Source organism: Rhinopithecus bieti, unplaced genomic scaffold (genome assembly GCF_001698545.2).
Source record: "Rhinopithecus bieti isolate Rb0 unplaced genomic scaffold, ASM169854v2 scaffold_5942, whole genome shotgun sequence".
NCBI classification, from domain to species: Eukaryota; Metazoa; Chordata; class Mammalia; order Primates; family Cercopithecidae; genus Rhinopithecus; species Rhinopithecus bieti.
The window spans coordinates 141,558-156,243 of NW_016805026.1; the positions used below are offsets into that span (position 1 = coordinate 141,558).

General features: G+C 36.0%; 1 protein-coding gene across 1 annotated transcript in view; it reads right to left on the bottom strand.

Annotated features, from left to right (window-relative positions):
• Window positions 1–14,686, bottom strand: part of KITLG (KIT ligand) — an 86,723-nt gene that overhangs the window by 20,599 nt on the left and 51,438 nt on the right. Inside the window, exons 4-5 of the mRNA XM_017870940.1 lie at window positions 5,357–5,417; window positions 1,051–1,221 (exon numbers count right to left, since the gene is read on the bottom strand). Of these exons, the coding sequence (XP_017726429.1) occupies window positions 1,051–1,221; window positions 5,357–5,417 (232 nt within the window). The remainder of the gene's footprint in view (window positions 1–1,050; window positions 1,222–5,356; window positions 5,418–14,686) is intronic.

A 14,686-nucleotide genomic window follows, 5' to 3' on the forward strand; every position in this document is an offset into this window, starting at 1 on the left:
CTACTTCTTTTGAATGCTGTCAGCACACTATATGCAGTAGTAATATGAAAGAGTGGTTAACACTACATTCTGACTTTGGAAATTAGAAAATAAAACAATAGAAAGATTAAAGGTAGTGATTGGTTTATTAGTATGGTAAGAATTATAAGATTGGAGAGCACAAATAGGATTGATGTTGGGTCTTACAGAGTAGCTGGAATTTGGATGGGACGCAGGAAAAAAGCATTTAGGTATTAAGGTACAGAATCCTGTTTAAAACTTTGAATTTAAACTTATAGAAGTCTCCTAAGCTAATCTTTGGCCATTTGAACTGTATACCAAATCAGGTCTCCTAAGCATGATTCTGCTATAGACATAGTGTGATGAAAAAATGTCAAATTTTATTAATATTTATTTTGCTCAGTATGGTATTAAAGTACTCATGACAAATCACCTAATGTCAACCCTGTTAGATGAATTCTGGCATTGTCCCCACTGAGGTACAAAGAAGTTATGCTCACAGAACTCATTAGTGACAGAGCCAGAATTTAAACTCCAATATCTCACTCTTATTTTCTGGAGTACACTGCCTATTCCATGTGTCATGCCCATATCCTGAAGTTGGGGATGATCAGTTATCCAATGACTCTGGGGAGCCAAAATGTATTTCTTTGTTGTGACCTATGGGCTGATTACATGATGGATAAAAGGACAGGGATATGTGTCTATTACAGACAATTTTCCATTTAAATGAACACTTGTAACTTAACAGGAAGATTTTGAGGACTTCACTTATGAAAAATGAAGATAAAGGTAGGACTGATTTTGCATTGTAATGTAAATACATTTTATTTTTATATTAGATGACAATATTTAAGTCTGAATGCACACTTCAGTATTGCACTATAACTGCAAATACTTGTTTTCTTTGCTCATCTGAACAAGATTTTTAAATTTGAAGTTTATACAATCAAAATATCATAAAGGTGCCTCATTTTCCCCAACAGCACCAAGAAGCATGGGTTTTTAGAGAAGAGTAATGAAAAATAAACCCAATGAACACAAAGTTACCTTAGATGAGTTTTCTTTCACACACTCCACAAGGTCATCCACTATATTCACAAGTTTGTCTATGATGGAATAATTACTCAAGCCTTCAGAAATATTTGAAAACTTGTCCAGAAGATCAGTCAAGCTGTCTGACAATTGTACTACCATCTCGCTTATCCAACAATGACTTGGCTGCAAGATATGAAAAAGGAGACAAAGCAGCTATTTTAATAAGTGTCATAAAACTCGGAGTACTCTTCAAAGCTATCATTTTAGTCACTCAAGTGATTTTCCTTCCTCAGCCTTTCGAGTAGCTCGGATGACAGGTGCCCGCCACCACGCCTGGCTACTTTTTTATTTTTAGTAGAGACGAGCTTTCAACATGTAGGCCAGGCTGTCTCAAACTCCTGCCCTCAAATAATCCACCCGTCTCAGCCTCCCAATGTGCTGGGATTACAGGCATGAACCACTGTGCCTGGCCAGATTTTTTAAATTAATATACATTACTTAAAATGTTGTAAAAGGAGGAGAGGGGCTATTGTGACAGGAAGAGAAGGGACTAGTGTGACAGGAAGAGGAGGGACTATTGTAATAGGAGGAGGGACTCTTGTAACAGGAGGAGGAGGTTGTAAGTTGCATACTTTATATGATTTTAATGTGTTATTTTTTCTTTTATAAATATCTTTTAAGTGGAAACTCTGATGTATTTTGAACTCTGCTGAAATGCTGCAATGACAAAAATAAGATTGTTATTATTAGGAATAGCTAACATTGAATTGGCTCATTAAAAGCATAAATAATTTAATAGAACTTGTAACAAAAATATTATACTCAGAGTAATTGATGTCATGCAAAATAAATCACACTACTAAGCTTTATTTCTCTATTTACCAGCAGAATATCTCTGTGGGAAAAGTCAAGTCTTTTATTTATTTATTTATACTTTAATTTTTTGCAGAGACAGGCGCTCTCTCTGAGTCCTGGGCTGTAGTGCGGGGGTGCAATCATGGTTCATGTTTCACTGCAACATTGAATTCTTGGGCCCAAGTGATCTTCCCACTTCAGCCTCCCAAGTAGCTGGCACTACAAGGCTCATGCTATCAAATCTGGCTAATTTTTAAATTTTCTATATAAATGGCGGTCTTGCTTTGTCACCCAGGCTGCTCTTGAACTCTTGGCCTCAAGCAATCCTCCCTCTTCAGCATTCCAAAGTGCTGGGATTATAGACATGAGTCACTGCATCTGGCTCAAGTCATTTATTTATTCTAAAGTATAGAAGGGACCACTTTATATTCATTTAACAGAACAGTTTTACTTAATATAATACAGCCAAAAAGGAAACAGGTTTATCTGCAGATAGGTAAGCCCCAATTCCTGGAACCATTAAATGTCATTCAAAACTTTTAGGATTGTTGGCTCTGGCTTCAGATAAGAAGGATAAACAAATCTCAACATGGGAATTTAGTTCGAGTGGCTATTTCAACTCATCATAACCAAGTTCTCAAAGAATATGTGTTTCCAAAGTATGTGCAGAATAGAGTTTTTGTTTTGTTAAATCAATGCTTATTTCAAGCACAAGCAAGTTCCTACTTGCATCATTATCAGGTCTCTTTCAAAGCTGTCAGTCTTTCCTTGGATGCTGAATTGCTCTGCAAGTTTCTCTCCTTTTAGAGAGTGATAATTGCTTATAGACAGTGAGCCCTATCAACAATGAACAGATTTCCTAGGATACGGAGCACAGCATATACTGTAAATGCTATTTGAATAGTATTTATGTGATAGAGTAGCTTTCACCAGTTCATTCCGTTGAAATTGTGCAAATTTTTCTAACAATGAAATTCCAGATACTAATCTCTTAGGACTCTATTTCCTCACTTTATGAATATGCTTGCCTAGGATCTCTGGCAAGTAAGAACCAAAATGAAATGCCCTTGTTTTGAATTAAGACATTCCTTTAGTTTCTGTGGTAGTTGTCTTATATGAATGGGTACTTTGTTCATTTTGCCTTTTGTGTGTGTGTGTGTGGTTAAAGTAGAGAAGATTTTGTTGATTTGTCTCTTATTTTTAAGCTGGGGATTCTGGGATACTTACTGCCACTTCTGTGGATCACTGTTTTCAACTGAACTCTACGTTTACATTTTATATTCTAAGTTCCTATTTAGCTATTAACCTACCTCCTCCCATTTTCACATACCTAAATCAACAGTGTAAACAAACAACTCTTTCCAGTAAAATTTCCAACCCCAATCTTGTGCTTTCTTAGAGTTAAACCATGGAAATTCCACAATCTAATCCTACTCTAATGTTTGCCCTTCTAAAGTCATGAACAATTTGCTGATAGTTGATAAAAACTACGTGCCTACGCAGCTGAAAAATCGTGTATTTCTAAAACCCTGGCAATAACATTTCATTCTTTTTTTTTTTTTTTTTTTTTTTTTTTTTTGAGACGGAGTCTGGCTCTGTCGCCCAGGCTGGAGTACAGTGGCGCGATCTCGGCTCACTGCAAGCTCCGCCTCCCGGGTTTACGCCATTCTCCTGCCTCAGCCTCCCGAGTAGCTGGGAATACAGACGCCCGCCACCTCGCCCAGCTAATTTTTTGTATTTTAGTAGAGACGGGGTTTCACCGTGTTAGCCAGGATGGTCTCGATCTCCTGACCTCGTGATCCACCCGTCTCGGCCTCCCAAAGTGCTGGGATTACAGGCTTGAGCCACCGCGCCCGGCCACATTCATTTTTTATTTTTGCTTGTGCTATTATTTCTTTGGAAAAGGCTGAATCATAAATTCAAAGTTCTATTTTTCAGTAATTTGTTTAACCAGGTATATACTGGCTTTTTAAGATTCTTGAGTTTATCAAAGATAAAATGAAGGTAAACAAATAATATCAAATGTCAGTTTTGATCTGCCTGCTTGTAAGAGAGGAAACTAGTTTTGACTGGAATGTCTAGCAGTTTTGTAATTTTTAATTAAATATCATCAATGGTTTGCAAGGAGAATAAAACACACTGAACTAAGTATTTCATTTGTGACGTGACAGCAGGTCTTTCTGTTTTTCAATTCCTCCAAGATTAAGATTATGAAAGAAATGATTAAAGGTTGTCAAATTTACAAATGTACTTTTCCTTTGCCTTAATAAACGACATTATCACTGTTTCTTATTTTCAGAGACATTTTAAACTTAAATATTTTATATAAATATTTACTCAATGATATTCATTAGAAGAAAGTAGGATATAATGTTTTCTCTTTCACTGGAAAATATAAAGGATTAAGAAAATTGGCGGTCATATAGGACATCAAAGGTGACACAAATAATAGCTTTTAAATTCCTGAAGTGCATGTACAGTAATTTGATGCTTTATTCATCTGTAAGTGTAGTTTCCAAATGAAGAAATATATAGATTCTGCTTTGAGTGTAAAAACTTTTTTCTTGACTCCACGCTCTCAATTTCTTACCTCCTTTCTTGATAGCTTCTGTATTATGTTTTCTTGGTTTATTATAGCAGCTGCTAGCTAGGACTACTAAAAACATGTGCTTTCTATCCCTGTGTACTTATAACATGTATGATTCTAGAATCCAAACTGACTCAATGATATTGAATCAATATGCTTGAGCTGCTAGCATGTCACTACCACTGACAATTCAGTTAAAAACTGTGAACTTCCTTAGGAATTTTAAAGTACCATGAACACCAAATCAATGATCTCACTAAATGATTAAATAAAATGTATCATTTAAAATGAATAAAATTAAAAGTATTCTAAACATAACAAGAAATATGACTGTTTCCAAAGACCAACAACAGAAATGCATGTACATTCTAAAACTAAGCATACATTTTTAAAAGGTAATATATTAATTCCACAAAATATGTGACACAGAATCTCTGTAGTTCCAGAACCAGTAAATTTGAGAAACTGGCTGAAATAAACCATGTGTTTTAAAATCACCCTGGGGACTTGCTAATTCTGGCATGCTTGCTCCTCTCCATCTCCTGCCTCATTCAGGAAGCTGTGTTGGTTTATTAGGTGAAATAATTTGACACATTATTCCGCATTGGTATTAGATGCACAGACAGTCTTTTTTTTTTTTTCTGAGACATAGTCTTGCTCTTGTCGCCCAGACTGGAGTGCAATGGCGTGATTTCAGTTCACTGCAACCTCCGCCTCCTGGGTTCAAGCGATTCTCCTGCCTCAGCCTCCTGAGCAGTTGGGATTACAGGTACCCGCCATCACACCCAGCTAACTTTTGGTATTTTTAGTAGAGATGGGATTTCACAATGTTGGCTAGGCTGATCTTGAAGTCTTGACCCCAGGTGATCCACTCACCTCGGCCTCCCAAAGTGTTGGGATTACAGGCGTGAGCCACCGCGCCCGGCCCAAAGACAGTCTTTAAGAACAGTCACAGTAAGATTTATGGAATAAAAAGCTGAAAGTAGACAAAACATACTATAACACTTCTTCATTGATGCACTTTACACTACTTTCCATTTGGTAGCTATTCATAGAGAGATATCTATGTGCTTTCTTATAGGGCCTAAAGCTAGTATCTACCCAGAGCGTTCTTTTCACAGGAGTTGGTGAAATATCAATTAGCGATTCTCAGAGAGAAAAGCCTGGCTCATAAACTATGAGGTTTCTAAGAATATTTACAAGGAGTATTCACCCAACCTTCTAATCCGATTGATCTAATTACCGGCATTACTGCCCAGTTTGTTTTTGTTTTACTTTCTTTAATTTGTGTCAAACTTCAGTCTTGCTGGAATTAGACATAAGCATGCCTAGGGCACAAAGCATGCCTTTCTGTTTGTGCTTTCAGCATCTACTTCTGGGATGAGTAATCAAAATTTAGAGCCATGTCACCAGAATCACCAGAATTTCAGACCTAGAAGGAATACTGAGGACCAGTCTCACCAACTGCATAAGTGGGAAAAACAAGGCCTAGAGTAGTGAAGTGTCTCGTTCCAGGTTACATAACAAATTTACACAGAAACATGAGAAACCAGGACTCTAGATCACTCATTTTGTTCTAGTAGCCATGAGAATAGTGAAAGCACATAAAACTGACGTATTTTTTTCTGCTGAATTCATAAGACTCATGTGGTCTCACATCTGGACCAGACACAATGATTCTTAGGCTCAATTAAGAAATCTCTTGGGAATAGAAATGGTTCTTTCTGTTTCATTTCAATTAATCCAGAGTCATACCAATGAAGGTAAATTTCTCTGAGGAATCCTGACAATTGCCATTTGTAGACTTTATTTACTGTTCTTTTGGTTTTTATCATTGTGGCTAGAAAGCTGACATTCTACTCTCAAACATTCCATGGGCAGGCAAATTTAAAACTTTCCTATAAAAGCACTTTGCAAAATATTGCATGTTCATGTTGCCAGTGTAGTCTCTGAAATCTTAACTTCTCTTTGGATAAGCTGGGTTTTGTAATGATTTATTTTAGTCCTCTCCCTAAACAATTAATTTGGGTCTTCAGTGTTCACTTTAGGCATCCTGTTTGAATTAAAGTGACGTAAAAACCTCAATCTGATTAAGATGGAAATAAACCAAAGCACTCTAAATACCTGTTATTTCCCAGGGCAGACCTATAAATGGCCCCTAGGCCAGACCTAAAATAGAAAAGTGAAGGAACAGCACAGGGATTGGGGATTGAGGGCAGCAACGATGAACCAGAGGCCCAGTTTTAGTCCCAACTCTGTCAATTCACTTTGTGATTTCAGGAAAGTCATGTAACCTATTCAGGACTTCAGTTTCTCCATCTGTAGAACAAAGGGGCCTGTCTAATTGGTGCTGGCCAATATGGGAATCCAACTATCCATCTACAGCTCCTCTCACTCAAAATGCATCGAATGTGACTGCAGAGCTAAAATTTTCATTTTACTTAACTATAATTTCTTTAAATTGAAAAGTCAATAATATCACCCTATTTAGAGGCTGGAAAACTTTTAAGTATGTTTGGAAAAAACAGAAATGTGACTATCTTTTCAATGGTAAATTTTATTTAAAAAAATCTAAATATGGAATAGCTATTTCTAATGAAAATTTAGTATATGAACTATAATATGTTGCCAGTGCAAAACACACTGTGGATTTTGAATAATATGAAAAATATAAAACATTCCATTAATAATTTTTATATTGATTTTAAAGTGAAATGACAATATTTCAGATTCATGGGGCTAAATACATTTCATTATACTTAATTTCAGCTGCTCATTTTTATTTATTTACTTTTTTAGTGTGGCTACCAGACAATTAAGATTATGAATGTGGCTTCCATTGTATTTCTATCAGACAATAATGGCCTAGATAATCTGAACAGTATCTTAATATAATCACTTATTAGGAAGAGGGCCTCCTGTACTGTAGTAGAATATACAAAAGAACTACTTAAAATAGCATTTAATGTCATATTTTATTCATTCAATTAACATTTTATGCTTATTCCTTTTAAATAAATACTTTCTTATTACATGGAAGATCGAGGTAGATAAATAGTTGAGTACAAGTGTCTATTTGGCTGATGTCTATTTTCATAGGGAGAATGCCACATCATAGGAGTAGAGCCTCAGAATCCATGCTTACAAACAGTGAACTTTCCCTGTAGCCACAGTTGATGGGAGGATGGTAGACAACTGTCTTGGATGGACCAATCAGAAAGTTCCTCCCCAAAATTGGTATTGATCATTAGAAACTGATAATTAGTCTCTGAGTAGGGCTGAAATTGGAATATGTAAATCTGGCAGCTCTTGGGTAGTTACATTCTACCAAGTGATTGGAACAAAGGAGAAAAAAACTCTGCACAAAAAGAATGAGGCAGAGACACAGAGGTTCAGAGATGGAGAAGGAAAAACTCATAGTTCCCAATCCTGGTTCCAGTCTTTTCATGAGGCCTGTTGCATCCATGCCCCTAGGTGACATGCTATTCTTTACTGTCCTTATAATGGGACTTTTACTATTAGTGAAAACCACAGGAGTCTAAACTAATAAGATGGGCTCCTTCAAGATTTGGAAAACTAGCATTTTTGCCGAGAGTTAAATGTTTATTCATAACTATTTTTTGAGGAGCAACTATATGCATTGGATTGTCTAAAGAATGGTGAAGAGATACACAGGAGTAAAAGATTTCAACCTTGCTCCATAGATATTCAAAATATAGTAAAAAGAGAACACAACAACAAAATAATAATGATGGTATCTGACAATTATTATATGCACACCACAACTCATATTTTTTGTATTTTAATTATTTCTCACAATAATACTTTGAGACAATTATATAACACTTAAAATATTAAGTTCTATGTAAGCAATATATGATCATGTACCCAAGATGAATAGCTTCTGGACAAATTCCATAGAAGTCACAAGATAATAAACTATAAGACAGGGACCACGTAGCAGGTGCAATGTTAGTGTTGCTGACCACCAAGCCCCAGCATCAAGCAAAACACTCAGCACAGAGTAGATGTGATGCCAATTTTACCTGATCAAATGATACAGGGGAGAGAAAATGTGGTCTGAAAGAGCAGAAAATGACCTTGTGTGAAAGAGAAATCTTAAACTGGCCTTGGAGGAGATGACCACTAAGATGGTTAAAGCCCCAAGATACTGCATGATTCTGTGGGTAGAATTTGGGTAAGTGGATGGGAGAAGAAAGGGCATCCTGAGAACAAGCACAGTGATTTTAGGAGGCCGTAATGCATGTGGCTGAGGTTGGAAGTTTGTGTTGGGGAATAATGGGTATTCAGATGAGCTGGTTAGGGTAGGGCAGGATTACGAAGAGTCATGAACATCAGGTTCAGGAATTTGGCTCTCAGCTTTAGTAAACGGGAACAGTAAGCAGGTTCTTGAATACAAAAATGACCAATTAAAGCAGTAGAACAGAAGGCTTAAAGAAGCTGTGATTCCCCAAAATTGCATAATACAATTCTTATACCTAAAATCTTTCAAAAAATGCACACTCATATAAAAGAAGATAATGTTGTAGTACAGAAACTGTGTGATGAGTTATAGGCACTCACCACATCATCATAACCTTGTGAACTATACTCAGTTCAAATCTGTGCCTCAAGAAAATTATAAATGATCATATACTAGGGAACTTTTCTTCTTCTTTCCTTTCTTCACTTTCTTTCAGCAAATATTCATTAAATGCCTATGAGCATCCATGAGGCACTGAGAATCTAATGCAGAGCAAAAAGAATATATTTCCTACCTTCGTGAAGTTTACAGGTTGGTGGAAGATTATCCATTAAATCTTCCCACAAATACATCCAAAACTGCTATTCTGAGGAGTGCTATGAATAGTTTCCAACAGAACAATTTGGTTTCATCAAAAATCAAAACTGAAATCTAAAAGAATCAGGTGTTACCTAGACAAAAGATTACAATCAGGATTCCAGGTACAGAGAAAGCCAGGCAAGAAGATATGTGGCAGCAAGGAAACCCGTAATGATAAAGGAAGAAAAAGGATATGGAAAGGTAAGGTGCCAGATCAGTATAGTCTTTTTTTTTTTTTTTTAGATGGAGTCTTGCTCTGTTGCCCAGGCGGGAATGCAGTGGCCCGATCTCGGCTCACTGCAAGCTCTGCCTCCCAGGTTCACGCCATTCTCCCGCCTCAGCCTCCTGAGTAGCTGGGACTACAGGTGACTACCACCACTCCCAGCTAATATAGCCAGGATGGTCTCAATCCCCTGACCTCATGATCCACCCTGTCTTGACCTCCCCAAATTCTGGGATTACAGGCGTGAGTCACCTTGCCCAGCTAGATCACTATAGTCTTGGAGGCCTTGTTGAAGTAGCTCCTTTTCCCGTTTCCTAAGAGCAACAAAAAGTCACTCAATGAATATAAAGAAGGAGGAACGAAATGATTGGATGTATTTCTTTTTAAATCACTCTGTCTATTCAGGAAGAACCAAAACATCAAATAATAAATCCTGAGGTATCAAAGAAAATGGAAAGAGCCCAGAGGTAAGTAACAGGGCCAGGTAAAAGAAGATGAGAATAGCCAAGAAGTGAAATTGTGCATACCTGAGGAAGGGTACTGAAGAGGGAAGAAGGCTGGAAGGCTTACTGTTAGAGTAGCATCACATACTGCCAATCTCTTCCACACTTAGCTGTGCCTTTAAAAACTCTGAATGAAAAACTGACAATGATAGCAAAGATTGGTTCAGGTAAGTATAATCAATAGATGCTAAATCTGTGGGAGAAACTTTGATAAGGAGAAGGATTGCTTACATGGCCTTAAAGTGTCTCTCCAAAATTGTGAATGATGGACTTTGTGTGCCTCTGGATGTGGTAACCTGAGCACAAATCATCACTTATGTAGTGCCGTCACTTGAATTGCATAAGCGCCACAGAAGCATTAAGAAACATCAATCAAATGTTGCAAAGAGAAACACTTTTCTTAAAGGGGAGGATTGTTTCATTGAAAAATATCTGTGCCATAAAGACAAAGAAAGCCTGAGGAACTCTTAAAGGAGACTAGAGAGACAGGATGTAGTAGCTTCTCATTGCTGCTATAACAAAGTACTACAAACTTGGTGGCTTAAAGCAGCACAAATTTGTTATTTTACAGTTCTGGAGGTTAGAAGTTTAAAATAGGTTTGAATAGGCTAATATCAAGGTGTTCATTAGGGCTGTGTTTCTTTTGGATGCTCTAAAGGAAAAATCATTTTCTTTGCCTTTTCCAGCTTCCAGAGGCCACATGCATTCCTTGACTTGTGAATCCCTCGTCCATCTTTGAAGCCAGCAGTGTAATATTTTCAAATCTCCCTCTCTGGCTCTGAAACTCTTGCCTCCCTTTTATAAGTACTCATGTAAATCAGAGTGGGACCACCCAGATAATCTAAAATAACTTTTCCAGCTATAAATCCTTAATTTAATTATATCTGCAAAGTCCTTTTTGCCATATCAGGTAATATATTCCCCAAACAAGGCATCTTTGGAAGTCATCATTTACATGGTATCAAAATGAAAATTACGATCCTAAATAGGATCTTATACTGAAGGAAAAGAAATGAAAAAAAAAAAAAAAAAAAAAGGCTAAATTGAAATACAGACCTAGATTTAAGTACTATAATTATTGTAAAATTTATTGAAGTTGCAAATGTACTGTGTTTAGGTAAGAAAACATCCCTTACATAGGAAATATACACTGAAGTATTTAAGAGTAAATGGCCATGTATACGTCAGTATACAACTTATTTAAGAAGTTCAGAAACATAATAAAACACACATGTATACATAGAAAGAAAGCAACTGATAAAGCAAATGAGGCAGAATGTTAAAAATAGGTGAAATTGGTAAATCTGGATTAAAGGACACAGGGGTGTTCTTTAAATATTCTTGCAACTTTTTTGTAAATTTAAAATTATTTGCAAATAAAAAACTAAAAGAAAACTGATGAATATACACTTTAAGTAAAAATTGAAGAATGAATAAGATATAGCATTCGGTAGCAAAATAGGTGACACAGTAATAAAAATGTCTGTTTCAAAATAACTTAAAGAGTGGAATTGGAATGTTCCTAACACAACGAAATGATAAAGTTGAGCTGATGAATATTCCAGTTACTCTGATTTGATCATTACACACTCTATGCTTGTATCAAAATATCATGTGCACCCATAAATATATACAATTCTGAAGTTTGTATGTAATAGACTGAGAAAGTAATGTTTTTATGATAACATTACTAGTAAATGTAAAAGACCAGAAATATCTATGTATTCTTGAAGGTTAGGAAGTTAAAGGAAATTTTAACAGTCCAGCAATATAATAGTTTCAAAGAGTTTAAAATAACATTGGTGATTACCGTTAGATTTAAACACTAAGTGGCTGATAACACCCTGCTATTTGTGAGAGAGAAATCTGCTAGGTAATTTTCTAAGAAGGACCTTGGAAAAGTGAACTCCCTTTTCCAGGAGAGTTTAGCTATTTTTTTTTTAAACAAAAGCAAAATAAAAATAAAAATAAAAGTATATTCTATTCTAGAGCTTTCTTCTGCCCAGTGCCCATTGGCAGAATTTTATTGCTTTGGCCCAAGAGAATCTTTTTGGCACCCATTCCCACTCCACCCTCTATTGTTTAAAGACAAAAGATAAGGCAGCTGGGACTCTGACCACTCGCAAATAATCAGAGGCCTCCCCACTGGGAAACTCCTCTGGTCTTGGCAGAAACGAACATTTCAAAATGAAGGTAAAACAAAGGGTGAGACCCCTGGTTCTGCCCAATGCGCTAAGCATGGCCTTGTTTTTCTTGTCCACAGTGGTGGCCAAGAAGAACAGTGTTTCTCCAGTTGTGCCAGGACGGCATGCCAGAATCAAATAATAGCAGGCTTTTCTCAATTACAGAAACAAGCACAAAATATGTGGCAGTGAATCAGCTTTATTTTCACAAGTTTGGCTCTTGCTATCACTAGCTGACATTGAAATCTATGATTTAGCACATTCTATGATTATACCAGCACAAAATATTCTATTTAGTTGTTTTCAGTTTAACATTTGTTTTTCAAAGAGCAGCAGATTATCTTTGAGTGCTTGGCAATCACAATCCTAAATGCTGCTGCAGTCAGGAAGGATCTGGGGTGGGTCTTTATTACCAGAGGCTTCCCTTCAAACACTTTCCCTAAGTATTGTAATTATTTAGATTCTCACTTTCTGTAACCCAGGGTTAACCTAGGGGTTTCTTTTTAAGATTCTTGTCACTTTCTAATTGTATAACCTTGGGCAAAATACTTTTGAGCTGCAAAGCTCAATATATCATTTGTAAAATAGGAATCATATCTTCCTCAGAGTTTTTCTACTCAGCCAAGAAAATTAATATGTGAAATCATTTTGCAAATGGAAAAGATTTATAAAAATGCCACATAATACCCCTTCCTGCCTTCCCAATTACTAAACTTTTTGAACATAAGATCATCGCCTAATTGATGTGTGTTTGTTTCTTAAAGTGTCTGGTAAAGTGCTGGCTCCTGTTTAGTTTTTCCTGACTAAATACTTGCCGACTAAGTAATCAAATAATAAAATTAATTAACTTCCAGGCTGCTAATAATTTTCCATTTCTATTTCCAGAGAACTCCCCCTAACTCAACAGGATAGACATTGACCTAGGCTTGAGGATAAATGGTTCAACATGAAGATACATGTCCTAAGGAGTTCTAAAAAAACTTTAGGTAGTTCATGCTAAAATGCTTATGAATAAAAAGAAATGTAGCTTTGACATTCTCTTGAAATGACAGCCTTGTAGTCTTTGAAATGCATTTTAAGCACAGGCACATAATGATATGCTTAAATTGGTAACAACTTTGATGGACTGATCCACAAAAATTGGTCAAAACCTAAAACAACTTGCACAAAGTAGATGTATATAATAAGTTTTGGTAGATTACGGAAAGATGAGAGCTGTAGAGAAAAGAGTAACTCAAATGGTTTTAAATTTACTCAACAAACACAGTGCAGTAGTTGAAATGAGTCAACATAAAACAACTTGTCAAAGCATGTTGAAAGATATAAGCAAACTTCAAAGTATGGAAGATTAACATAAAATTACTAAGTATTCAAAAAGTTCCATGTCTTATGTATGGGTGCATACACTACAGTAAACATATAAGAGAATGCTTCTCCTGCTCTACATAACAGCAGGGAATGCTGTCCACATTACAAGCCCTGAAAGCACACACTGGAATGAAAAAGTCCAGTTCAGAATAAGTGTTACCACTAAGAGACAAAGTGGGGATTAATGAAGATACAGAAGGAACATACATAGGGCATTAGTTACATTTGTAATGTTTCATTATTAAAAAATACATTTGAAGCAAATATTGCACAATGGTAAGGTTTGATAAACTCTGTGATGGGTATACAGATATTACATTATTCTCTATGCTTGAAATATTTCTTAATGTATGAATTCTGATACTGTGTAACAAGAAAAATCATTAAAATTTTCTGGTTTTAGCAATAGAGTAGTATTTGTAATAGTAAACACATATACTTGTTGTAAGGTTCTAAGAATCTATTGCACTGCTAGTAAATTCAGAGATAAAATATTTCACGTTTTCAAATTAAAAAAGTGAGATAGGTCAGCTATGAAAAGAATTTACATAAACTTACACTCAAGTCCTTTTGGGGGGAGGCTTAAGGAAAATGAGAAAATCTGTGGCTAGGCCTATAGAAGATAATTATATTTACTTTGGAAGTACAGATGGCCCTCTGTATCCATGGATTCAACCAACCGAAGATGGAAAATATTCAAACAACAAGAAAACATAAAACAAATTTTAAAAGCAGAGTATAACAATTATTTATGCAATATATGCATTATGTTAGGTATTAGAATTAATTTAGAACTCATTTAAAGCACATGGGAGTTCCAGTGTGCCTTCCATGGTGAAAAATAAAAATTTGAAAATAAAGTATACAGAAGAATGTGTATAGGTTATATGCAAATACTATGTCATTTCATAGAAAGGACTTGAGCATCCTAGGATTTTGGTATCCTGACGGTGGAGTGAGTGGGGAGGATGGAGGGTTGGAAGGTGTCCTGGAACCAATCCCCTAAGGATAGTGAAGAACAACTATACAGGTTTAGGACATATGTGCTGAAATGATCACTGATAAAGTTTAACAGTTGCTTAAGTG